We start from the raw sequence: 27,713 nt of genomic DNA on the forward strand, positions 1-27,713 counted from the left end.
AAAAGTTTGGCATGCTTACTTTCTTTTGTAAAAAAATATATATGTATACAAATTATGACAGCTTGATAAGACTGAATACCGAGTGGCATTGTTTCTTGACATGCTATTGTCTAGGGTTTGGAAAGCAGCCAATCCAAAGGTTCATTGATGACCACTCACCTCCAGCACAAGTCCTGTGTGCAGGTAAAGCACCTGGTAGTAATGTTGTTCTAAAGCAAATTACAAACCAAAACTCAAAATTAGAGGTTGTGTCACCGGGCATACCATTATGTATATTAGGGACATTGGGCAAGTTCTTCACCACAATAGGAAAAAAAAAAATCAATAAAAGTTTATGTAACATCAATATTAATCCTACATTCTTATTCACAGACAGGCCAATTTAAGAAATATTTTTACCACAACTGAATAGTTGGAGGGCCCCTAATCCACCCTGAACCGAGAACATTTACCCCCATTATCCTCTCCCTGTTGATGTCAGCGGCATCTACTATCATTTCATTGTTCTCATCTTTCCCAGATTTACTTCATTACTGCAATGTGTTGAAGCCTTCTCTTATCCCAAACTCCAAATGCGTTCTCCTGCTGCATACCCAGCTGCGCACACTCTGATGTGGGCTAGTGTGTTAACCAGACTCAAGGCTGAACTGTATTGGAACAGTGGCGGACACTGTATTTGTACCACGGTGCAAACAGAGTTTGATTGAGCCATTTATATGAATTACCACAAAGTCCAAATCACAGTAATTTTAGAAATGCCCAATCCAATTTAAAAGACTGTACAAGAAAAGACAAGCTTGAAAATATACCAAACAGCATCCAAACAGAGGCCACAGGCGAAGTCTTTTGAGGAACTGCATTCCAGTTGGTCACCAAGGAATGTGGAGTGTGTGTCATGACAAACCTGCGTTATCGGCTCATTTAGCTGCTCTGAACTTCCAAACAATGGTGATTTGAGAAGTGGCTGGTACGGACCAAGCTTAAACCACAATGCATAATTCTATCTCTATTTTTCCTTTTGAGATCAGACAAAGACTCTGACCTGTGGTGTTTACTGACGAAAGAACACTGCTAAATAGAGCTGTGGTTCACCAATCTGTAAATATGGCTGTTGCCAGCCAAATTGTTCTCCTTGTTGACAGCGGTTTTTGGCCTGAAGTCGAGTCTTGCCCAAAGAACATAGGCTTCCCTTGGGGGGTGGTTTGCAACCCCGACAGGGGGTAGTTAGACTAAATAGACAATGCCTATCCTAAGCTGAAAGAGAACTGGCAGAGGAAGAGAGGGAGGGAAAGAGATGAATGGATGCACCCAAAATAAAATGAACAACTGCCCAAAAAGAATGCTTTTATATCAGAGCAGAGCCAATATGCTCCTTCCTCTGCTTTTAGAATTCCTGGGGACGCAGAGAATCTCTTGGTAAGATAAAAAAAAAATGCTTTTCAGCATTGTGCAAAACAAAACATGACTTGAAAAGAATGATGGTATAGGTAATCTTCTAAAAATCCAGCTTTTCACTCTTTGGGAGCCACTGAGTAATCTCTACCTGCTGATTAGGTGGCTCTGAAAAAGCTGTGGACTGGAAAAATAGGAAGGCGAAAACATTGTGGAGGATATTTAGTGCCTGTTAAGCAACATGTTTTGAGCTTTAATCTCCGAGTGTTTGAGGTCAGAACACCTCAAACCACTTTAGCTCCACCCAGATTATCTAAGATATTCAAGTCAAGGTTTTGCCTGGACCACTACACCTGAGGGTAAACTCTGAAATGTCCTAAAAAATACCTCCAACAACTAGAAAATCTTTCTTTCATTAAAACTATAAAGAAAACAATTGTCAGCGTGCCATTCTGTACCAAGGTACATTTGGTAAAAAAAAAAAAAAGGAGCAGTGTCACATCGCCAACACACCCTTTTCGACCCTCGCACCCACAAAGACCCTCACTAATAAATTGAAAGAAAGACAAGATAGTTCAAGGAAACTGAAAGTCATGAGCACAGCTCATAACAAAGAAGAGTAAAAGAGACAGATGGCTCGACTGGAAGAGAGAGACAGAGAGAGGGAGATCTCCAGCAGTGCCGGTCGAAAGAGGATCAAGGTGATTTTGGATAAATTTCTGAGGTAAGCTGTGGTTTAAGCTCCAAGCTTGGACCAGTCACTTACGAGAGCCAAGTCCCATTGACAGCATCATGAAACATGAGGCAACGTTCAGAAAACATGTTGATGGGAGCAAGTGCAATCTATGCATTTATTTGGCTTGGTGCTTGAGAAAGACTAATGTTGGCATCATGGGGTTGTGGAATTGTCATAGCGTTACCAAACGTATTCTGGGTGTTATTTTATGTCTTGTAAATCCTTGTTCTTAAAGTTTGTTTACTGTGATAAATTATAGAAAAAAAAAACAAAAACCTAATTAAAATGTGGCCACAATTTAATTCTCAGTCATTTGTATTTTGTTGTAAATTCTGTCAACTTTTTCAGAGTATTCAGAATATGATTTTTACATATCATTTGGAGATATTTGTGAATACTAACATTCAGAGTAAATGAGTAAATGTTAGCAGGGGATCTTGCAAGTTTTATTGTGTAAATTTGATCCTTTTTGGAGGTTATTTACTTATTTAGTGCTTGTATATGCATATCAATTTCATTGTATCACAAATAATTTTGGTCTGTTTCAAAATGTTTGTGATCATTCTTTGTGGAATATGTCTAAAGAATTTTGTACCATTCCAGATTTTTCAGTTTAATACCCTTGTTTTCATGAATGCAAAACTGTCCGGATGTATTTTTGCAGAGTTTAATGATTTTCTTTACATCGTTCGACAATTAGTGTTTTTTTCTACCAGTTTTTGTCAAAGCATTTTGTATGTATTGTGTGTTTTGTTTGTATGAAAAGTGTACATTTTTTCTTGGTTATCCCCCCCAGCTATTCAAATGTCAATTTAAATATACAGCCTCTAAGTAATATTTTGTGGCCCATCTAAACTTTCTTTAATATTAAGATACAGTGCACATTTCTTCTGTTTTTGCTTTTTCTCGTCACACCTAAATGTCTCAGCTACTCAAGCAACTTTTCATACTTAACAAAGATAACCTGAGCAAATAGATGAATCCGTTTTGAAACTCTCTTTTGTGGGAAAAAAAAAGGTAGCTAAGCCTTTGACCATTCAGCCAATCAAAGTATGGATTAACTTTACTGTAATAAAACAGCTTCAGGACCGATTTAAAACAATCAAAACAATATAAAACAATGTTAGTTATGAAGGCGACCTAATCACCTCAGATCAGTCCATTTGACTCATACCTCTCTCCAAAACTCAGTCTTTAGTCATTACAGGAAATAGAAGTGTGCAATCTAAATAGCTTCCCTCAGTCTCTTTTTCTTTATCTCTGTTCAATGCTCTAACTTGTACCGGCTTCCAATGTTTATGCGTTTACTGAGATGGCTGGCGGGATTGTCAGAGAAAAAGGAAGGTTTATTTTTTTCTTCTCTTTTTCTTTTTTTTCTTTTTTTTCCTCTGTGCAATCTCTTGCCTTCAGAAACCATTAATGCCCATTCAACATCAACATCAAGGCACAGCTTTGATGTCTATTCTGGCAACAGACTCCTTTCTTTCTCCGCTGCCTGCTGCTCTCTCTCTTTTTCTCCCTCCTTCTCCCTATCCCTCTTTATCCCTTCCACTTCCCCCTGCTCACTCTTTACGGTTTACTGTACAATCAAATAATTAAACGGATTGTCGAGCAAATGATTTTACCTGGCAATTAAATATGCAAAGTGAGGCGGCAGGCGGCGCATGAGAAGGCGATTAAAAAGGGGGCCCACTGCAAATCTACAAAGGCTTCAGCAGTACAATAGGCAGCAGTCTCTGCCCGCTTCGCACACTGGCTTAGCCCGCGGAGCGTCTGGTGCCTCTTTATACCCGTTTCACGCGGCCATGTTTACAATAGCCCCAACCATGCTATGCCAATTACAAGGCAACGCGAGAGGAATAAAAGACACCATTAGGAGGAAAGACAACAGCAAAGGCTGCAAAGGCTGCAAAGTTTGGGACGTCGGCGAAAGAAACTGAAGTCAAATTTACGGCTTGGAAATGTCTTCCATTCTCAAAAAGTCAAGGAACTGTGTGCCTCAAATGAGAATTTTAAGGATCAGAAGCATCAAACTCAAGTCAAGTCGCTGTGAAAGCTGGAACCTGTACATAACCTGCACTCTACCTCAACAAAGCACCTTGAATGTCATAGAGGCAATGTGAAAAGATCTAAAAATGGGCTCGAGGTGAGGGCTGGTGTGGGCGTCAGTGGGCAAGCTGATGTTGGGGAAGAGAGAGGGTGTGCAAAATGTAAGCAGATTCCCTGGACAGGTTGTTCTTCAGAGCCAGAGTCCCCAAGAGGCTGCAAAATTAGAGCAGGGAAGAGTCGGGGAAGATGGTGCCTGTGCAGGTGAGAGGGGCGTGTGGCGGTACACCTGCCCCAAACCCGACAGCTCAACAGAAACTAGCTGCTTAGGCCTGATTAATCCCTCGTCACTGTCAAGTGAAATCCACAGCATAATTGATTTCAGGGTTTGTGGGGTATGTAATGCAACAATTATGTCGCAAAGCCTCGCCGCCCTGAGCTTTGGCGAAGCCTGGAAAATGAATCTGTTAGTGGTCCGTCTAAGCTGTTTGGCTTCAGAGGAGCATTGATTGTTAAGAAGTGAGTAAAGATCTTGGATGGGACAGTTTTCCCTCTACTTTGTTTTCCATGTGTACTCCCTTATAGGGAAAAGGAAACATAGAATTAAAAGAAATATTTGTGCGTAGCATAAGCTCATCGGTAATGACTGTTTGAATCTTATGATGTGGCAACTTCTGTTTTTTATCAACAGCAAGCCTTTCCCCCCCACGCCCCTCTTTGAATGGAAACAGTTTGAACTCAAATGCACGAGCGAATGCATCTGCATGATGCAGACAGCATCGCAGTCCCCAGCGCTGAATTATTTCCATGGTGTTAAACGATTTTTTCCCAAATGCTGATAAAGAGCCAGATAATTGAAGCAAACATGGTGAGGCCCTCTGATAGGGGAGGCAGGGTGCTTCATTAATGTTTGTGTTGACTTACAGAGAGCAACGCTGGCCCTCGTTGCTCTTTAATAGCACCAATTAGCACCATGGCTTCATTTTCATGCTTAATGTCTCGTTTAAGAGCCGAGCAAAAAGCCTGCAGAGTTAATCACAGAGGGGAACTAGTTGATTTCTGCTTCCCGTTCCATTCTTGTCTTTTCCAAAGACAAGAAGCAAAGATGTTTTCAGTTTTAGAACTTTTTATTTGAGGAAGCAACGTCAAAGTTTAACTGATGTTAATATTTAGTGGTTTATTAATTGCAATACCGATTAAAGCGGCAGTATGTAGAAAAAAAATCTGTGAAAAAAATCAAGTCCCTCCTCCTCCTAGAGCTCATCTGCAGAAATGCACCGCTCCCAGTTAAAAAAAAAAAAAACATCCAATAAGAGCCAGGAGAAAAGCATTAATTCTGTTAATCATCCTCGTGTACGTGCTGTTCAAAGAGCTCATGGCGGACAAAACAACGTACAGTCACAGGAAAATAGTTTGTCTATCACCACCAGCCTTAGCATTTGTGGCAGCCTCTGCTGTCAGGAAGAAGCTTTAGAATAGCAGAAAGCAAGGGGGGAGGGTGTGAGCAGCATGTTTACCAATATGATTGACAGCACTAAGACCTTCTTGGCTCTGATTAGTTGTTTCTGACCAAGCCATGTATTTCCATTGTTAGCTCTGACAGAACTGGGAGAGATAAGAGGAGCTGGAATTTTTTTTCAGATTATCCATCTCATATCACTGTCAGAACATGGTGACAATTTTTTTAAAATTATTTTTGTAGGTTTTGTCCGCTCTAGTAGTTTATATGTGCTAGTTGTCAGACGGGGAAGTAGGTTGTGAGAGAGGGGGAAGACATCAGGCCGGGACTCAAACCCATAGCATGCATGGGTCATGCTTTACCTCTGAGCCACCGCCACACATATTAGATTTTTATTTTTTAAATATAAATTCTACCACTGCAGTATTTTTATACGATAGCGCCATTTGTGTGATACAAGATTTGAAGTTTCTAAGACATGAACGTTGCAGAAGAAGCAGGTGACTGTTCCAACTGTTCCGGGCCTGCTTTACTTTAGTTCATGCTGTTGTGATATTGCCTCATTCGATGATGCTGCTCTTTGCTTGACATGCTTGATTCTGAGTAAACTATGACCTGCAGCCACTTCCATAAGTTATGGCGCCCATGGTGAGGAAGTGCTCCGAACCTCAAAGTAAAACATTTTACTGTACGAGCTGAATCTTACGCTTAGAATGTAGAGAAAAGAGTTTAACCTTCACTTTTGTTCAGTGGGGAAAACAATTAATAATAAGACTTTTTTTTTTTTTCAACTAAAGCTCAATGGTGACAATTTTTGATAAAAACTACAAACCTATGAAAACAAGGCTACCTACTTAAACTAATTAATCAAAGCAGCAGCCAGGAGGGTGACGGTGACTGGAGGACCAGCAGAGATCCACGGCTCAGTCCAGACACTGCAGACGGTCAGTCGTCCTGCTCTGTACAAATCAAGTCTTACGGAATAGTGGTGAGGAGAATACTATTACTGAAATAAATCCTTCATACGTTCTGTTTGCACCAACATTGCTCATCACTTTGGCATCAGAAAAGCGGAATAAAATTAACTCGTTAAATAAAACACGTCAACTTTCCTTTGAGCGTCACCATTATTGTCTTGGTCTATCAATAAATAAAACAATATGGATACTTATGATGTCACTCTGCGAAAACATGAAATAAGTACACCTGCTTTCATTTGAAAAATATAAAACTTTAATAAAGGCTACATCTCTCAATAATTACAATAATTATAGATCCATGTAAATCTTTAAATGAAACTCTGTATATAATGTATAATTTACAGTTTAGATATTATGAACCAAAAACAACAAACAAAAAAAGGCCATGGTGTAAAAAGAGGAACCCAAATAAAATAAAATTTACAAAAAGAAAAAAAAAAAACATGATTACAGGACATTATTAAAAGCATAAAAATATCTTCTCAACATAAAACCCTTCTGAAAACCAAGGGATATATATTAAAACCCTGAAACAGGGTAGCACATGGTATGGCATCCATGTAGGCACAGGTGCTGTACTCAAGAAACACCAGCAGTCATGTGTTTGTGTCTGTGTGTGTTTCAGTATTCATACTTCAGAATGCATAATTACAATATACGCAGGAGCTCTGCTATATTCGGTCTTACTGTAACAACATTCAAAAGATACTGGAGCGGAGATTCTTCACGATGTTTTTGCTGTTTTGTATATATATATATATGTATATATATATTTATCTTTTTTTTACATTTTTGTTTCTTTTTTCCTCCCGCACTTGTCGGCCGACTTTGTCGAGAAGTCGCTCTCAGTGGCTCAAACCGATTCCTGTTACCATGAGTTATTTCGGTGTGCGGGATGTAAACACTGTCTTTATTAGGCCTTCTCTCTGTGTGAATCTGCCCACCCCTCCATCCAGCCCCCCCCTCCCCCCCTTTATTTCCCATCCCTGTGCAATGCCTGGTTTACAAACAAAGGCACAACAAAAAAAGATTGAGCTCTGTCGCTAAAGTCAGGGAGGAAGGGAGGGACGGGGGAGAGAGAGAGAGAGAGAGACTATGAGTGCTGGGAGATCCTGGTGTGACAACTTTGAACAAAACTATCAGCAGCATATAAAACGGGGATCCACCGTGAGCGTAATGAAGCTTTGGATTGGACCCACGCTCAGGTCGTTATTTTGGGTCGAAAGTGGCAACAAGGCTAGTGTGACGACCTTTGCGGAACATAAAAACGGACAAAACCTGAAACGGCATCGCTACAGTATTCTCCCAACATTCAAAGCAGCTTGATTATTGGCTGGAGATGGGGAAAGGGGGCGGGGTCAACGGATTAAGAGATGGGAGAGGGAGAGGGAAGGGTTATTTTAATAAATACTAAATAAAACTTTAAACTCAAGACAAAAAGGATTATATATACATATATAGATATATATGTATGTATATATATATATCTATATATATATAAAATATGTGTATATATACATATATATGTATGTATATGCACACGTATGGGCGTTTCTGTTGGCGCCTGCTTAGCCCTCTGCACAGGACACCATCAGTCTGCCGTCGCGTCGCAACTCGACGGTTTCTTCAGTGGTTATCTTCAAGAGGAGTCGGGGTCTCTCCTCCCCCCTGGCCTCCGATTCTTGCGTTGGTCTTCAAAGTTTCGTCCCTTTGTGTGATCTAAGGCTGATTGGTTGAGCGAGTCAGGGAGGGGGCGGCTCCTCCTCTGAGTTCGGCATACTTCATTGGCTCGTCTTCCTTCAATCGCGTTTCTTGTGCTGGATATATTAACTCTGTTTAGCTTAACAATAAGAAATATATATATATATAAAAAAAAAAAGTCCAGAGGTTTTTTTTTTTGTTTGTTTGTTTGTTTTTTTTCATAGAGTCTGTTGCTCAAGGTCTTAAGGGAAAGCTTAACTTGTGGTTGGGCATGGGAAGGGCACTGGTTGTTTGTGTTATTGTTTTTTTTTTTGTTGGTTTTTATTTTCAGTCCATCCTCTCCACTTTGCCCAGGACCTTGCCCTCGTACATGGGCAGCACAGTGGCATCTTCCCACACCTCCTCGAACACCGCTCCACACTCAAACTCATCGCTCGCCTTCTTGAAGTAGTACCTGAGGAGGGAAAGAAAGAAAAGAGACACACAAAGAGAGAAGTTTGTGATTAGGAAACACGTAGGTGAGTGTTGGGAAAGAAAAGAAAACTAAGCTCAAACAACAGCTGACAGAGCGGCAGCAGGAGGGCAACCGATACATTTCATCTTGTTCTAAACAGCTTTGAGGCTCCTACACGACTACTTACGTGTACACGCTTCCTTTAGTCCAAATCAAACACTCACACTCTCTCAGAGCCAGAAATGGATCTTGTACAAAACAACTTAGTCATAGCCTTCAATGCCATCCCTGAACACTTCAAAGGTAGAGCCTGACTCCACATCGCACCGCTGCGCAAACACAGCTGAACCTCTCGTTTAAACACCGCCTGTGATAATTCGAGCCGCTAAAAACGGCTCGTCCGCGAGCGCTCGGCTCCTCGTCGCAGATCTGTCCTGCCAGGTCTTATTAAAGTTGAAGGGTTAATTAGAGGCTGTCCTTAAGCAAACCCCCCCCCCCCTCCCTCCCTCTCGCTCTATGGCAGCCCTCCTTCCCCCGCCTCCACAACCACCACCACCTTCCTTCCTCCCAGTGTCTCCATGGCTTCTAATTGGGCTTGTTGTCAAATCAAGGGCCTCTCTGTCACACAGATTGACGTTTCAGGTGCCCGAAAGTCTGCCTGCGACTGCCCTCCACTGCCTGCCTCAAAACCCGAAATTCTTCAGACACAAACACGCACTGTGGGAAGCTTCCAATCGAAACGGTGCTATTTCACACTTACAACACTCTTCAGTGTGGACGCAGAATTTTCAGGAAGAGTGAGACAGGCCGGGGTCGAAATGAGGTTCTCATGCAATAACCCTATGTAAAAATAATGTTCTGATGAGATCAGAGTACTGACGTTTTTCAAATACACTCCACAAACGAAGTCTTACCAAATATATTTTGCCTAGATTTTAGTGCAGACTTCTTAGTACACTTGAATTAAGACAAAATTTACTTGTAAGTAACTTTTCAGCAAGATATAGCAACTTATTTTAAGTCAATAATTCATTAATATCGATTTAAAAAATACTAGTTCCACTGGGAGATTATGTTACTATTTCCCACGTTACATATAAAATAATCTGCCAGTGGAGCTAGCACTTTTCCATTAATATTAATGAAATAATTACTTAAAATAGCCTCCTATTTCTTGCTGAAAAGTTACTTTTAAGTCAGCTTTATCCTAATCCAAGTGCGCCAAGATATCTGCACTAAATACAAGGCAAAATACTTGGTACAATTTTATGTTCTTGCAGTATAAAAGTGCATAGCGTGATCATATTCAGATCTTAGAGAGCTAGACTTCCAGGAAAGCTGAACATAGTTCAGCAAAATTGCTCCATTTTCTTTAAACCTCTGTTATAGAACACGCTGAATCTTGAAATGTTGGCAGCATTTCGAAAGTCTGAAGTGAAGATAATCAACATTAAAATAACATACAATAATGCTAATGACTTCTGCATTCGACTATGTCAAATTCTGAAGTCAGAAGTAAAATCACAGCCCTCAAGTCACTTTCTCTTTGGATAGAAGGGTTGGAAAAACAAAACAAAACATGATGTTATTATATTCTTGTAGAAGTCATAAAAAATTTGTCAAAACTCGCCAAAATCAATATGAGCACCACAACAACTGGCGGCTGGAAGGAGGCCACAAAATGTGGTGCATCTGCAGCAGCGGCTCAGCAAATGTGTGCAACAGTTTGGATGAAGGACCTCTGCCCTCAGACGGTATTCCTTGAGGTCACGGGTCACCTCGCTAACCTGCTGCTCTTCTTCACACAGGCGGAGATAACTCCCCAGGCTAGCTCAGTCCCAGTGGCTGCGAAGTCTCCTGATGTTTCTAATGATTCAACTCTCTACTTTAAACCCAGCAAAAAGATCAGCAGGAGGGGATTTAATGATAAGCTTTGTAATGGAAAAATGCCTCATTTTGTGCATGTGTGCCTGCATTCAGAATATAAAACGGAAGAAAAAAAAAAAAAAAGTAGGGGGAGCCGAATGTTTTATGAGCTCAGCTTAGAGTCATTCAAACAACACATGTACGGGGAGGGTGTACATAAATATACACATACGTCGTCATTTTTCTGATTGTGATCACAGACGAATGTTGAAGGAGGCTTGCTTCATCACAGCTGCAGAACAGGCAGCACCATTAATGTGACAAAAAGCCAAAAGCTTGTAATCAAACTGCATTTTTAACAACAACAACAACAAAAAGTTTCATCTGTTGTCGAACTTTTTCTTGTGCTTTCTTGTTTTATTCTTCTCATAAAAACAGCCACACCGCCCATCTTAATCTAACTGACTGCATTTAAATAAATAAATAAACAAATAAGACTACATTTTATGCTCACAAATAGTTCAAAGTCATCATTTTGTTGCAGAGGCAGAGCGACAGAAGGAGTCTTTCCACTGGAACATGTTTTATGTGGCAGGATTTTTCTCTGCTCACAACATCTGGCACCAATATTGTCTGGCAGAGCTGCGGAGTACTGTTCTCTGCTGAACCGCTGCCATGTCCAAATTAACCAACTCCACACATTCTGCTGCCATTGAAGCCAGGCGCTTCATCCCCACCCCCTGTTCTCACAGGCTTACTGAAGAGTTATGGGATAGCTGGGGGAACGCTGGCTTGTTTGCGAGCCTTCTCCTCTGCTCTTGCCTAACAAACAGATGTGGCTGCAGAGGCTTCACTTGCTGAAATACCACAGATTCGTCCCCCGAAACAGGTATTTCTGTAGCTTCAGCGGCTGATCTTCAGCACTTGTTGGTACTTACAGCTGAAGTTACTTATGAAAGTCCTGATGTCGGGGGTTTGGCTTCGTCGTGTGACACCGACAGCGGTCGGCTTTATCGGCGTGCCCAATGCCTTCACCAGAACAAGGTGCTTAGCGCAGCGTTCGATTTCAATGTCTGATGCAATCGTCTGGCGGAGGAATTTGAAGGCATTGCGATGGTCTTTGCACACAAAATAAAATAACCTTAGCTTCAAAGCCATATTTATTAAGGCTGCCTTAGCATGTAAATCAGGACCAGATGTGAGAAAAATTCACTCCAGATCCCCTCTTTCTCTCCCCCTCTTTCTGAAAAAGCTCTAAGTACAGTGGATGAGCCCGGCTTAGTTTCTTTGTCTGCTTTCAGGCTCAAGTGCTTCACACATACAAACAAGAGCAATATATATATATATATATATATATATATATATATATATATATATATATATATATATATATATATATATATATATATATATATATATATGTGGGAAGTTTTCTAAGTCCATTTGCAGTGATTCTTGTCCTGTCTCAACAGGTGTCAGTACTCTAATTCAGAGTGCAGTGAAGTTGCTCTGTCCTCTTTTTGAAAATTCAAGTACTGTGATAAGCCCCTAATTGTTCCCGTTTAAATTTCCTATAATTTGAAAATGAAATGAAAATATCAGCTTCAAATGAATTTCGACCTCGTTCTACAGTGACGGCCGTTTCACACTCATGACATCGGGTAGCCTCTACTCCTAATGTAAAAAAGGAAAACATCTCCCAACATGAAGACATACAACGTATTTTAAATGCTGGTAAAGACGGCTCTTAAGAGAAATCAGAATCAGCGTAGATATGTCCCAGCAAGTGAAAGTTTGAGATTGTAAGTCAGACACAAATTTCTAATCAGTCCAAAGTTGTTTGTAGTTTGATTTGTGGCGTCGCAGCAGCATATTTACCGGTAGTTGCCTTTCTTGCTGAGCTGTTCTTTGAAGTGACCCAGGGTGAGGCAGTGGGTCTTCATCATGCTGCGATAAGGAATTTCCTCGCCACAGAAAAAGTATGTTACCACCAGCTCCTTAGACCTGAAAATACGAAGTAAAATCAGCTTTTAGATAACTACTTAAAAGTTATTCTTTTTGGTTCTGGTGGTGCATGTGTCTTTGGGAAATTGCTGAGGCTTGTGGATGTTGTACTTAAGCAGGATTAATGCTGAATGACTAAAACGGCAAAACAAGAGAGGTCAACTGCTCATTACATGAAGGACGTGAGAACACCAGGGAGGAAACAGAGAAGCCCATATTTCTTCACCAAAAAAAAAAATCAAATCTCAAATATGAATCTAATCGGATATAATTTGGGAAATTAGAAAGCAAGTGTTCAAAAAGTAAAGAGCAACCAACTAAATCAAAATAAAGAAACAGAGCTGGGTTTAGTCAGGGCCAGGGGATACGTACTCTTCAGGGTTGGTTTGAGAGGAGCCTGCACCGGTTCCAGCAGGTGGATGGCTCCTGTCTCTCTGAAGGCTGCCAGACGTTGTTGAATGCCTGTTAGAGAGACCCGATATCAGAGCCTAACCCATCAATCAGTTTGGCTACAGTCAATAGGATGTTAAAGCTGAAGTACGTAACTATTGTAAAAAAATATGTTTTGGCCATATTTGTTAAAAAATGTCACCATGTTGTGATAATGAAAAGAAGAGATAGATAATCTGTAAAAAAATGAACAAAATTTAAGCACCACCAGTTCCTCCCAGTGCTACTATTGGGATCTACACAATGCACCGCTACCAGTTAGAAACCACCAATCAGACACAAGAGGAGGGTCTTAGCGCTGTCAATTATGCTTGTAAACATGCTGCTAAATGTGCTAATGGTGAAGAAGCAACTTATTGTTCCAGAAAAACTGTTCATTCGTCGTTATCAGTGGCCATGCTAACTGGCCTTAGCATTTACGGCAGGCTATGTGGTGGTAAACCAGCTACAGTGTAGCAAAGAGCAAGGGGGAGGAAATGAGCAGCACATACACAAGAGTGATTGACACTCCTCCTGGCTTATTTGGTTGTTTCTGGCTGAGTGGTGTATTTCTGCAGTTAGTACTGGGAGCACTGGGAGAAAACAGAAGCTCGAGTTTCACAGATTATCTTGTTATACTCTCACAACGTAGTGATAATTTTGATCATTTTAAGAAACATGCAAAAAAACAAAAAACATATGTTTTTATAAAAGTTACATACTGCAGCTTGAAAGAAATAAGATTTTCTTCACGATTAAGCATACTACCTCTGCTTTGGCGACTTGGAAACCTCTTCCAGTCTGCGACAAGCCTCCTCAAGCTGTGCCAGGGTGTTGGGAGGGGGTAAGGGTGGCATCGCAGGATCCTGGATGAAAGGATGGCCTGGGTGATGGCCACGGAGGTGACTCCCATTGCAGGTGCCAGCTCCACCCCAGGTGTTGGTCCTAGCAGGAAGGATCTTGGAATCGAGAGGACTGGACTTCTTTAGGCCTTGAGTGCTGTTGAATTGTTTGAGGGGAAAATGCGGGTCAGTACAGGACGTGACTCAGACCTTTTGGTCGTACAGGTGGTGTTGCGACCCTTGCCTGTGGGGCTTGTGCTTGCCCTGCCTCTCGCTCTCCAGGATCCACTGCCAAACATTCTGAGAGCGGTCGGTGGAAACCATGGGAAGGCATGGTGAAGACACACCCTCATCGGAGGCCTTCACTGGTCGTCTGGACAAAGTGCTGCAGCGACTGAAGTGTTAAACATGGAGCCATTAGGTCTTTTAAATAGCAAAACACAATGATAGATAGGAGGGGTAGCTAGGATGCTGCACTCACGCAGGTGTGAAGTCGGAGTAATTGGCGCCCCCTTGAGGGCAGAGGCACTGCACGCGCTGAGCCGCTTCGGTCTCAATCTGCTCCTTGGTTTTGGGCCCAGCATGGTGATGGTGGATGTAGTGGTGGTGGATGTGCTTCGTGGACTGCCTGCCTGTCATCAGAACCTTAGCGGACCCTTGATAAGCACCAAAAAGAGTCGCGTGGCCAGAGGACACCAGAACGCCAGTCTGATCCGGGGAGCGAGATCGTGGCGAGTGCCGGACGACGCCAGGCGACTGGCAGCCGGGCGTCTTCAGGACACGGGAAAGGTGCTCGTCTAAGATGGCCTGGGGGTCTTCCTCACATTGGCTTGCGGATGGCAGCAGGGGATGATGAAGGCAGCTGCTGCTGCTCAGGTCGTTGATTTCCTCCCTCTCGTCCTCCTGCAACCCAAAGGGAAATGGCGATTAACAAAACAATAATCACATATTGTTGAGAAACTTCTCTGTCAGCTTCCCATCGACTTCTCTCAGTCGCCCTGTGAAGTCAGAGAGAGCAAATGCCTGAATAACTTGATGTGAGTTTTCTCCTTTGCTGCACTGTTATCTTCCCTAACAGGCTTTGGGTGCGCTTCATCTATAATGCAGAATCTGCCTGTGCTTCACAAAGAAACTGGCACTACACATATTCAGCAAATGTGCCACTGGAGAGTAACTAAGTGCTATTTGAAGGCACTTAAAGTGTGTCTAGAAACATAAGTTTGAAAGTTCCTCCTTCCAAATGAAATAGGAGAGAACACAAAGGAAAAGTGAAGAAGCAGCTAAATCCAGACAAACTTTGCAATCCCATGGCGCGTACCCTGTTCTTCGTCATGCTAAAGCTGGCGTAAAGGCATTTGTACTGAAGTTTAGAACTGCTGCCTGAAATTAATTGGATCCAAGTTGGAATTTACAAAGTGGGAGGCATGCTTTAAGTAGCTGTTAAGACTATTTTTGAGGAGGCATAGCGCCTGGCAGAAATGTTCACACTCCTTACATGTTCCACATTTTTGTTGTTTCACAGGATATGGTTCGCATGTGGCAGGATGTGTTCTGGTCAGATGAGGCTAAAGTTGAACTTTTTGACAAACGCATGAAACACTGTGTGGTAGAGAAATACGTTGAGCACAGCAGCCCACTGAAAAACACGGAGGTGGCAGAAATGTGGCTTAAATGCATCTGTTAGAATGGCCCAGTCAAAATCCAGACCTAAATCTAATTGATAATCTGTGAACAGACTTGAAAAATGGACATTTGCTAACTCTGTGCAACAAGCCTCACTGACCGTAGCTGTATTTTTCAAATAAGAATGGGCAAACCTTTCTCTATGTAAATCAAATTCGGAAGCAACATATGTGATTCTAAAGCGGATTTTGTGCTGGTTTGTCACATAAAGATCACTAAAATAAAAAGTGTGAAAAGACAACACTTCTGGAAAAGCTCTGTATTTGTCAATGCTCACCTCCTGAATTTGCTGCAGCCTCTCCTCAAGAGAGCTCATCGTGTCCTGCTCACGCTTCAGCTTCTCCAGTTTGGCGATGAGCTGTGCAGCAAAAGCTGAGGGCTCGACTGGGGTCATCTCCTTAGGCAGCCGGTGTGTCCTCTGCGGGGTAAACAGCACAGGGAGGGGAGGGACACTTTAACAAGTGTGCAAGTGTGGCTACATGGTGTTTCAGATGGATGCAATATGGTGCATTAATCCATTGCCCTTGCCCTAATCCTATCTCGTTCCAAAAAGCCTGCTACTTTTCCAAAAAAAGGGACCTGACACACACGCCCTTGCCCTCAAGCTAACCTGAACCTTTCTTGCTGCCCATTCCGTCCCAGATCTTCTCATGCCCAGTGCCCTTGGCGGTGCCAAGCTGCCGGGTGAGGGGAAAAGACGGGGGTAGCAGTAGCGGGGTAGCAGTTGGTCTCGCTCGGAGGGGAGGCCCCCTGCCTGTACCCTCTGTAGCCCGACCAAACCATCAGCAAGGCAGCCTCTGAAGTCAGCACACTTCAAAGGGCCCTTGTCAAACATCAAACGCACACTAGGGGTGGGAGGGACACGCGGCTTTAAATCTCCGAATAAAAGCCAGATATCGACGGAGAAGAGAGCGAGAGTGCGTGTGTGTGTGAGGAACGGGGGGGGGAGGAGGGGGGAGTGACAAAATTAACAGCATGAAGGGAGAGGAAGAAGATTGAGATGTGTGTGTTGGTGGAGTGGCATTGGTGGCAAAGATGGGAGGAGAGAGAGTAAGAAGACAGGGGAGTCAAATACTGGGAAGATCTGAAGGAAAGTAGTAATTTGTTTCCAGGCTGCATGCAGGGCAGCTCAGAGGTACTCTAGTCACATTATCCTCCTTTTTCTTTAACTATATGCGCTGGCTTCTCTTTCTCCATTTCATACTATTTTTTTTGTTATTTGGCACACTGGCTTTCTTGATTTTGACTTTTTTTTTGTTGTTTCTCTCATCTCTTTGTAGACATGATAAAGGGAAGAAGAAAAAAGGCAAGCGAAGCTGCTGGCAAAGGAGCGCCAGCCCTGCACGGGGCCCCCGCTGCCTGGGGCTGGTGCATCATGGGAGACAGAGCCATCTCCAAATCAGGAGGGAGACATTAAAGAAGAGCAAGTGGGAAAGAAGGAAACAGACAGAGAGAGAAGGATAGACAGAGAAAACTGGGAAAAACAAAACAAAACAAAAAAAATTGCATGCACAAACACACACACACCCAAACACATTTCTTCCACAAACACACCTGTGTTTGGATATGGGAACAAAAGAAATGTGTGTTTACTTTCCTCCTTCCTAATCTGTGTCAACCTGTTTTCACCCAGTTCTTTAAACCATCCTGCAGCAAGTTCAGCAGGTCAGAAAATATCTCAAATCATCCAACCTACACTGTCTGGTTCACACACACACACACACACGCGCACACACGCCCACACACACAAAAGAAATTAAACCAAATACACAATCTTGAGGAATTTCTGGTCTGTAATCTGATATCATGACGATTGTTGGCATGTAGTTATGGAGACAGAAAGATTTCAACTATTTTTTTTTAATAAAAGCCACAGAAGCAACTGAGATAGAAATATAACAGAGACATTTAGACATTAGAAGTATGCAAAGATATTTATTTTAAGGATCTTTTGGAGATATATAAGAAATTGAATTTGTCACACTCTGAAAATAAACTGAAACTCAGAATGTAGATTCTAACAGAGACGAACTTACAGGAAAGTGGGGTAGCGTAACTTGGCCGTTGATCTTAACGTTACGATGCATCTCTCGCTGCAGCTGCTTCTTGCTGCACATCTTGTAAGGAGGGATTCCATCTCTGCAATAAAAGCAAAAAAATACCAACCATTTAATGTTGTAAAAAGTAACTAAAATCCAATAATAACCAATTTATTTTGTTATATGGTGATCACTGTATCAAAATAGCTCTGCAACAACTGCTCTAATGTTTTTTTGTTTTTTTTTTAAAACTCATTTAAAGCACCATAAAAGAATACAATACAATAACCAATATTTACTTTCATAATGTTGCTGTTTGTGTTTTTGGGATGGGGTACCATGTGATGCAGTGAAAGACTGTGGTGTAGAACTGAAAGCGGAGAAGCAATATCAGCTATTGGCAATAATAGTAATATTTATACCAGATATCATTATCGTCCCAGACTTTTTTTTAATCTATGAATATTTAGTGCAGAGTTTAAATTTTCAGCTCTTTAGTATCCTTTATGCATGATTAACAAGGTTGGTGTTGTTAGCATAGCTAGCATTAGTAAAATACCGGAATACCAAAGTATTCGCTTCAGGATTCGGACCCTCATCTTTACTCTGAGGTTTTCCAAAGTTCCATCTCAAGCAAGTTTTATTACATAGTCATTTCATTACGACTTTTCTGTCCATCTTACTGTAATCTGATTTAGTAATCTGTTACTCTTGGCCTGCTCTCTCACAGCCTGAATGAATGACAGACATGTTTCTACATGGAGAGAATAGGGTTTGATTTAAGATAGCTTCTTAAATCTCAGTCTTAACTTTCATTTAATACCTCACCAATACGGAAAATAATAAATGAGTCTTCACTCAGTAACAGCTTCCTCAACAAAGAGTGCTGTAGTTAGCATATCGCGTGTGTATGGTGCATTAACTGATCTGCAACTATTCCGATTTTCGAGTTCAGACTGGTCAATGGACAGGACCCCATTAAAATGTATGAATTCAGTTCAACAGAGGACTTTTCAGTGCATCTCAGACATTAATACAACCAAACGCTCAGGCAGCTGTTAAAGTCAAGATAAATACAGAAACACAGAACAAAACATAAAAGAAAATATGAGCTTAAGACAGCCTTTCTGATTTATCTACTCTGTTATTCAAACTGAGGAGGAAAAAAAATGCAGCTTTCAGTATCTGGTTAGTTTGAAGCTACAAAAGACTAAAGCAGCATGCCAAACGGTACTCAGGTTCTTTTTGCTTTACAGCTAGATGAAATAGAGATGTTTAGCGAGCAACACTAAAACTCTCTGGACAATTAAGAATTTATTCTGGGAATCTACCGTACTCCTCCAATTCTGTCTGCCGGCTTCCTCCAGTCAGCTGCCACTTACTCTCGGCCAATTATTGCGGCCGCTTTGGCCGCTCAGAAGTGTCTGACCTAGCCCAATCGCTACTTTTTTTCTGCTGCCTCTTTGAAATCTCACACTCATGCACATATGCACCCGCTGCCATCTTCGTTTGGCAAGCGCTCCGCAGCGAGCCTCTGATCTCGGCAACATCAAAAGGCTGGTTTGTAAGATAAGGTAATGTTTGAAGTTGGTGCAGCAGCATTCCCCAGCGTCCAAGTAAATCCATAAATAAGATATAAGCAAAAAGAGGAAAAAAAATAAAAAAATAAATCCCATCCTTCCAACCATCACCACCACCACCCTTTCTCCTCTTTCTAAAATCCATCTCTTTTTGTTCTTTTTCGGGGAAATTAAGATTCAAATTTGCTGACCGTCTTTTAAGTGATAATCAAGCTGTCCTCTGGAATAAAGAGGAGGCAAGGATGTGCTAAAGAATACGGCTTTGACAAGTGATGCTGCTCAGCAGTTAGCTCATTTGTTTCATCTGAGGAACTTTATCACATTTAATACCAGAGAAATGTGATCATGGACACAAGGTTGGCAATGTGACCTATGCTGATTCTTCTACCTCAAATTCAACGCTTCCCAAACTACAACCTGCGACAACAAGCCGTGAGCACCTGAAGGAACAGGAAGTAGCTATGGGAAACCCAACCAGAACTCCAAAATTAGCAGCAAACAAAACTAACCAACTCCTCCCTGACCAACTTCATTATTTATCCAAACATCCCGGGCCATGTGACTGGACAGCAAGAGAATGGTTTCATGGCCCTCACTTTTATGGGGATCTCCTATTCAGCGGTGCAAGTCATTTTCAAAGCAGCTAGCCACCCTCTTATTCCGCTAAGCTCCCCTCACCTAACAATAGGCTGAAAGCGATTCGGTTAAGCCCTTTATACTCCGTGCACTTTACTTTCTCACTCCCTTGCACTTGGGAGCCTCGCCACTCTTGCTTACAACTCTGGAAGATGGAGGAGAGAAGCTGGATGGGTAAACTACACCGACCAGGAGGGGAGAGGGAGGAGAAGGGGGCGGGGGTTCCTTACGTCTTGCCCCGGGGTCTAGAAATGAGTAACCCCCGTGAAAGCCTCGCAGACACATGATCTCAGCACACTGCAGAGGCCGGTGGCAGGAAACCGACCCACCATGTGAGTAAGCCGCCTTTCATTTGGTGCCAACATTTTTTCAACGGGTTTGTCTTGAGACCCGAACGGACAACCCCCCACACCCCTCTTTACTCTCCTTACTCCTACAAGTCTTCAAAAGGGAAAAGCGATTAGATAATATGAAAAAAAAAAAAAAAGAAGAAAAAAGTCTGGTGGCAGAAGGGTGGGTGGGATGAATACATATCAACATTGAGGAAATGAGGCAACGCCCCCACCCACATCAAGATGTCTTTTTTTTTTTTTTTTTTCTTGTTCCAGCCTGCAACACATCAGAATAAACTTCAAAAGGCCTTCAGACGTAATGGCTTTCCCAGAGTTATCTCCCCTGAGGCCATAGTAACAACTGCACATTAATAGAATTACCTGGAGTCAATCACACAGGATAATTAAAATACATTACACACCATTATTCTTCGGCAACGCAGTCCCAAGGCAAAGCTAAACCTGTTGGATTGCAAGACCAAATGTTTTTCTTTACACCCCTGGACTTTTTCCTGGAAAGGTGTTGACTGACTTCTGGCCGGGGCTCATTCAGATATGATGGAAGTAATAAATTGCACAGAACTTGGGCTGCGCGGAAATGAGCCTCCCGAAAACGCTGCAGTTTCATCAGTTTAGGGCCGGCATAAAACACTTACACACTACTGTCAGTCATCGACAGAGAGTCGTCTGTCGCTGCGTCGCTTGAGATCTCGCTGTCGTTGGCACTGGTGGCGGGGGCGAAAATGTAGCCGGAGTTGATGAAGTACGGGCTGGCGGGGTCTCCTCGTCGATGGGTCCTGAGAGAGATCAAAAGATGCATTTTAACGTGGGTTTCTGATAAAATGTGGGTGTAAAGGGTCTCAACAGATTTTTCTCTTCAAAATTCCACACACCATTTTTACGGATTAACCAATAAATCGGCCAGAAATTGGAACTCTCCTTCCTTTGACCAGCGCAGAAAGATGACTGATGAGTCGAGGGCTGAGAATTTCTTTATTACTTATTAAATACAATAAAACCAAACACTCCACCACCAGGTCTTGGTCAGTAAAAACCTCAACTAGAATAAAATTTACTACTGTCAAAATCAAAGAACAGGTGTAACATTTTGCTTCTCTTTCAGTGCAATAGTGCTCAAGAGAAAAAAAAATGACCAGAAACAGTAAAAATTGGGATCAGAAAGTCAGACCTTGAAGAAAACAAAGAGGAAATTGATTTCAGGCAGTAAACGCTTGATATCTATCTGTTTTAATAACAGTTGAGAAATATGAGTAAAACTCATTTACCTAGTTTGGTTTTATTTTCTAGATGTTCCATAAATGATGGAGCACAATTCTCAAGTTGGCTACATTTTAAGTGATCTTTTTCTTTTTTTGGCCTACAGACCTAGACTGGACTTCCTAAGGTCAATTTAAATCCTTTAAACTGAATCTTGGACCTTTGCTTACATGCTTTACCTTTATGGCAAAAGTTAATGTGGTATATCAAATAAAACCCAGTCCACTTATATATAAGTCAATGTAAAATGCACTTTTTCTTAGATATTTTTTTCTGGATCACTGCTTCCCAAAGTTGGAGTAAAAAATTAGCAAGTGTAGGAAACCACCTTAGAAATTAAACTGAACAAAACGGATTGTGAGAAGAAGAAAGATTTTTCATAAGTGTGTTATTTTCAAGTAGACAAGAGTAACTCTACTGGCTGCTACTGGTGTTTCAGGTGTCACTGTAGTCCTGTTTAATTGACACAGTTTGTATATTCTATTATTGGGGATCAGATGTCTCTTCTGCTGTTCTTAGGTAGGTCAAAAGCTGAACAGTTTGGAAACCAGAGCTCTAGATAACAGAAACTCAAACATGTTTTCACCCTCCACTTCCTTTTTCTCCATATTTATCCATATGAAAAATAACCAAAGCAAATGTCATAATCTCCAGACTCCAAGACAGAGAAGGAAGGGTGAGGTGACACAGTTTTTTTGCTCTTTCTTGCTCCTGTTGGTGTAAAGTCAAACAGCTCGGAGTTTGTTTTGCTGATGTCCTCTGCAGATTTCTGTAATTAGAGCGGCGTGTGTGAGAGATGTCCAGGAGGAATGTGGCATCAGCTTTATTCTACAGGTTGTTGTTTACTTTCGTGTCCTTCCTTTCTAACATGTAAGGACTGCAGCCTGTTGTTGGGCCCAGACTCCTGATCTCTCCCGCTTTCACCTTCCTGACGAATTTACTCCTCCATCTCTCTCAGCCAGTCTGCCCCCCTTGCCACCTCTTCCCTGCCTTCCTTTCTAAAGTCTCTCTGTCTCTTTGCTCTCTATCCTGCTGTGTTGCATTCCTGCTCCAGGAGTGAAGGGGTGGACAGGGAAGGAGAGGAAGGGGGAACTTGAGCTTTAGAGAGGGAGTGAGAAGGAGAGAGGGAAAAAGGGGGAAGGAGGGCCCCTTTCTTTATGAGAATGCCTTCTGCCGGGAGAGCTGAGGAGAACCCCAGCATGACTAAAGCCGTAGGCCCCAAGCACAAATCTGACCTTTGGAGGGTCCACGCAAAGAGTCAGGTATTTAGCACAGCTGGGCTCTCTGCACACCCCCCTCCCCATCTTTCTTTTCTTTCTTTCATGACCCCCCGCGCACCCTTCCTGTTTTCTCCCTTTTCCCCTCCTCTTGTCTTTCTGTCTCCCTCCAAAGCATGCTTAGTCTCTGTCAGATGGATTTTTCCCCCCTCTTTCATACAGAAGAGATAAAAGCGCAGGACAGAAATGAAAGAGGAGGGAAAACACTGACGCACATAAATCCATTGCGGAGCGGGATCTGCGGTCGGAGCGGCGGAACTGAGACGAGGATGTTTTGTCGTGCCGTTCCACCGCTTTGGAGTCTGGGAGCGTTGGAGGTCCCTCCGAAAACTGACGAGAGGAGTCTGTGCAGTGGCAAAATTAGTTCCACATGTTTGAGATGGAAATTGGTTGACCCACAGAGATGGTGAGGGGCAGTGGGAAAGGGGGACGAAAGGGTAGAAGGAGGGTCTCTCTCTCTCTCTCTATCCCTCCTGCTATTCTTTTTAAGGAGGAAAAACAAGAACACAGGAGATCACACCAGGAAAGCAGGATATGCCCACATGTCAACAAACCCTGCACTTATTGGTTCCCCCGCTCTCCACATGGCCACTTCAAAGCAAATGAGCAACTGTTGTTATCTCACATCTGCTCCCATGAAGGGCAAAAAACTCTCAGGGGACAAACTGGAGTCGAGTTATTACACCATTATTACACTACATTTTTTTTTTTATACTTTTGCACTATGTATGTGCCAGTGAGGGATTCCCACGGTGTGATAACCTTGAGTAAAAAAAAAGTATAACAGTGTCACGGTTTTAGAGTTTCAAAACAAAAATGTACAACATGATCTGACTGCTTTTTTTCCAACAGCTTCACGTTTCCAAATTGGTTCTTTCTAGAAATATGAAAAAAGATCTAGCAGCTGTTCATCAGCTGACCAGCAGTGTGCAGGAACAGTTTGTTGAGAAGTAGCGCTACGTAATTCATTCATTCATCTCATTAAACCTTAGAAATGGTTCACAGAGAAAATTCCAGCAGTTTTAAAGCTGTAATTTGTTTAAAATCTGGATATGCCTACAAATTTAGATTAAAACTTTTTTTGAAGTCCTACTGGAAACTTTTTTCCACCATCACTAGGAATTAGCTACGGCCATTTTCATACCAAAGAGGCAATTAAATACTTTAAAGCACCTGAAGTGGTCGTTTGTTGAAGTACTATAAAAACAGGAAGCCTTCCTTTAGCCAGCAACAGGTGGGGAAAGGGCAGCACTGCACGACTCTAAGCTCTATTCAGTCGGCTAAAACTTCAGCCTCCCCAACACTGTGGTGTCTCAAACTAAAGCCAGACTTTTCAAAACGTCAGCATACCTTTTCACCAGTAACAAACCCATTTAACAGGAAGGGCACAAATGATCTACAAACTTGGCATTTTCTAGCCAAACAAGAGTATAAAGCAGTGACTGCCTTCAGATAAGACAGCTTTCTTTGGTCGAATAAGAAACAAGTTCTTGAATTTCCTTTGATGAAGCCTCATGCACCCAATCCAAGTTATGGAAAATTGGCCTGAAAAGATTGCAGCTGTTGGACAATGTGTGGGATGACTTCTTAAGATAAAACGCAAATGCTTTCCACACAGCTCTGCTTTCATCTCAGACCAAAAGAGAGAGATCTGCAAAAGTTAGGGGTCTTTTGCTCTTTTTTTTTCTTAAACTGTGTTTGAAATTTCAGACATTAAGTAGATTCTGTGGCAGTAAACAAAATTTATAAAGGCTTGGAGAGGGCAAATTCTATACATATATATAAATAAAAAACTATCATCGCACTGCTTGATGTAGCTGTAACAGTCATGAGGTTTTTTTTGTCTGACTTCATTCCTGAACCGGAGGAACGGTTTCAAAGCACAGGAAACTTGAGCAAACCAGCAGAGGGCTGCCTGCAAGACACCATTTACTTAAAAGGAACGCTCAGATGCATTGATGTTCTGTACCCATCCCCGCCCCCTCCACCCCTCCAACCTCTTGACTAACTGCAAGGCAGGAGGGCACAAATATACAGGCATGTTCCTCTGAGACCCTTTGATCATGTGGGTTTAACTCTCTCCCCTCAATCATTTGTGAAATAACTAAAAATGCTCCAATCTGTCGTCCACGGATCAGAATCAGCCAATTTTCTCCTGCGCTGCTCTGATCGGTTAAAGGCAGGTCAGATACATCAGGACTAATAATTTCCATCATTTCTAGTCTATAAAACACACCAACCAGCAGCTATTTTGAGTTCTTTTAAGCTGAATAAAATTCTAATAAAGGTTCCATATGTTTTGAGCCATACGTCGGGATCCTTCTTGATACTTTTTCTAGTTTGTGAAAGGTGAGCAGGAATGCAAAGGTTACCTGTAGGTCTTCTCCAGCACTTCAGCTGCTGTCCGGATAGTAGCAGTAGCCCTCAGGTTCTTCGCAGACAGTCCCACCACAGACCCCAAAGCTTTCGCCTTCAGGTCACTGCAACTCCACTCCTCTTCCTCCATGAGAGGAGGAAGATATCCGCACATCAGCTTGAGGCTGCCCAGCCCGCCGTGGTTCATGTAGGCGGCGTTCTCGCAGCCAGTGCGCACGTATTCGAGGTATATGTCAGAGGTCAGGAACATCTGGTACGCGTTCTCCTCCATGTGGGACTGGATCTCCGTCTGCGCCTGGTCGAACATGGCCGAATCTATCTGCTGCTTCTTGATACTATCCCTTATGAAGGTCTTGGTGGCCGGTTTCAGCTGCTTCGCCACCACGCTGTTGTTCTCGATGTACCGCTTGAAGATAACTTTGGCAACTCGCAGCGTTTTGGTATCCTTTAAGTCCATCTGCCGGAAGCCGTTGCAGGCGAACCAGAAGTCCAGCGCGTCGACGCAGCGCTCTCGCTCCAAGAAGGTCCTGAACAGGTGAGCGCCGTCCAGGTCGCCGAGAAGGAAATGCAGAGACTTGGTCCACCGAACGAGCGGCGAGTCCGGGGACGCGCTGCCCTCCGGCTCCCCGAGTCCATCCTCGTTCCTCCGTGGCATGGAGCCGACAAGAGCAGCAGCGGCGGCGGCAGCGGCGGTGGGGAGATCTTTAACTTTACTCTGGGCTCTCATTTTGCCAGATCTGCTCGGGTTGTAGCATGACGCCTCTCCCTCCTCCCCCGGCACCGGAGGACGGGGAGCATCTTCTCGGAAGCTACCGCTGATGTGCTCCGTGAGCGCCCTGCTCATGGCTCCGGCTGCCTGTGTGAGAGTGCCGCCGTGGTGCCTCCGCTCCAGCTTCCAAGCTCCCCCCACCCCCCACCTCCAAAAAAAAAAAAAAATCCTCCTCGCTCACTCTCTAAAAGCAGCGGGGGAGCTTCTCAGCTCCTCTTCACTCTGAAACACAAAGTATTGATCTAATCAAAGCCAGATCCTGCCTGAACTTCAAAAGACAGACATCAAGTAAACAGTCCCTTTCAAAAAAAAAATTAAAAAAAAAAAAAAAAAAAAAAAAGAAAGAAAGAAAGAAAAAGGAAGAAAGAAAAAAAAACCAAGGGTTCACAGATAAAGGGAAAAAATGAAAGCCTTTTTTCTCCCTGGTTTCATTTATCTATTTATAACCTAAATGAGAGATCAACTGCAGCCCACATTCTCTTCGTGCATTGATCTGCCACATCAAAACCATTTCAGCAGAATAATCATCTCGCACACGGTAACTCTCTTCATAGAATCGCATACTATAGCGGCTTACACGTGTTCTCCTAACGAGTCCGTGTCACAGGCTTCAACTCCAATTAATTCCCAATCACACACGACCACTCACTTCCACTTGTCCGCACAGACTCCCCATATGCACCGCAACGAACTTGAGCGGAGACGTATCTACACCGTGCGTGATTATTATCAATCAGAGCGGGTGATTACAACATGTTTTTTACAGTCCGCAGACGTGTCTGAACTACCAACGACTGAGTTGATTCTGAGGAAGAAGACGAAGAAGAAGAAGAAGAAGAAGAAGGGAGGGAAAAGCTAAGCAAAAGCTATTCGGATCGGGAACTTCTAAGAGCGCGTAGCCACAAGGACAAGTGGAAACTGATTTCGAAGTAACGCACCAAACAGCATGTAAACAAACAAACAAAAAAGAAAATGTGACATAGCCTACCATGGCAGAGTAGATCGGAATAAAGCCCATAAAAAAGTGAAGGAAAAAAAGTTGAGCTCTTAGTCCATTTTTAGATCAGTCCAAAACTCTCCGAGTGGTTATATAGTCCCCAATAAGAGAAGAAATCAGCTACGGGCGGACTTATACCGAGGCTCCGCCGCGCCACATGCACGTCAAGTAAGCGCTGGTAGTTTAACGCACTCTGTCCCATTCAACAACTGACCTCAGAGTAGGCAGGCTCTTCGCCTATGTAGATCGCTGGGGGTGTCAAAAATCTGAAAGAGGGTGGAGAAGAAGAGGGGTCACACGTTTTTGTTTTGTTTTTTAAACCCAGTCAAAAGAAGAAGCAAGACCGCCCGACGAATACTCGGTGTTTTTTTGTTTTTTTTTATCTTAGCCACACATTCATGCGCTCCCTCTCGCTCCTTACCAAACGCGCAGACACACACAAGCTTCTTATCTATCATACCGTATTTCTCGCCCACAAACAAGGAACACAGCCCACATTTCTCAACTTCAAAGCTGAGGAGCAGCACATCAAAGCGGCCGAGAGAGGGGGCCTCTGGAACAGCTTCCCTACACAACTCACCATCCATGTTGCCGCTCTGATTAGAAAACGTAAAAGTGAAGTAAATATGGTCCTAAACAAGCAGTCTTGGCTTCGCTCCCTGTCCTATCCCTCGCTTTCGAGAAGTTTAATTCAGTCACAAATAAAATAAAGCTGTTTGTTTGTTCTCCTCTATTCCTCTTTTTGTCTCCGCAGGTAGGTGTTTCGAGAAGTCATGGCAGGCGGTTGAAATCCTCCCGGCTGTTTCTACACCAACTGGGCTAAAGGTTTAAGTGCGG

The 27,713-nt window shown here is 42.7% G+C and overlaps 1 protein-coding gene across 4 annotated transcripts; it reads right to left on the minus strand.

Moving 5' to 3' along the window:
- Window positions 1–6,181: 6,181 nt before the first annotated feature.
- On the minus strand, window positions 6,182–27,696 carry LOC122830009 (axin-2-like). 4 transcript variants are annotated; one of them, XM_044115032.1, is made up of 12 exons: window positions 27,457–27,696; window positions 27,091–27,142; window positions 25,107–26,101; window positions 20,836–20,976; window positions 17,629–17,731; window positions 15,870–16,010; window positions 14,391–14,812; window positions 14,154–14,303; window positions 13,836–14,066; window positions 13,011–13,100; window positions 12,513–12,638; window positions 6,186–8,768 (listed from the first exon to the last, which is right to left on the minus strand). In XM_044115032.1, the coding sequence occupies exons 3-12, from the start codon at window positions 25,952–25,954 to the stop codon at window positions 8,642–8,644; spliced, it is 2,379 nt and encodes a 792-aa protein (XP_043970967.1). In that variant the 5' UTR covers window positions 25,955–26,101; window positions 27,091–27,142; window positions 27,457–27,696; the 3' UTR covers window positions 6,186–8,641. The 4 variants fall into 4 exon arrangements, with proteins under 4 accessions (XP_043970969.1, XP_043970967.1, XP_043970968.1 ...); XM_044115034.1 differs by lacking the exons at window positions 27,091–27,142; window positions 27,457–27,696 and adding an exon at window positions 26,868–27,084 and having other exon boundaries at window positions 6,182–8,768; window positions 14,154–14,294; XM_044115033.1 differs by lacking the exon at window positions 27,091–27,142.
- Between the last annotated feature and the right edge of the window lie 17 nt (window positions 27,697–27,713).

This window comes from Gambusia affinis, linkage group LG04, assembly GCF_019740435.1.
Source record: "Gambusia affinis linkage group LG04, SWU_Gaff_1.0, whole genome shotgun sequence".
NCBI lineage: Eukaryota > Metazoa > Chordata > Actinopteri > Cyprinodontiformes > Poeciliidae > Gambusia > Gambusia affinis.

Bases quoted from the DNA above. Each gene is read 5' to 3' on its own strand.
- LOC122830009 (XM_044115033.1), bottom strand. From the start codon at position 25,954: ATGAGCAGGGCGCTCACGGAGCACATCAGCGGTAGCTTCCGAGAAGAT. The intron at 17,732-20,835 runs GTAAGTGTTTTA...CTTTTATTGCAG, and splicing joins TCGATGACTGACAGTAGTGT to AGATGGAATCCCTCCTTACA. The intron at 14,304-14,390 runs GTGAGTGCAGCA...TTAACACTTCAG, and splicing joins TACTCCGACTTCACACCTGC to TCGCTGCAGCACTTTGTCCA.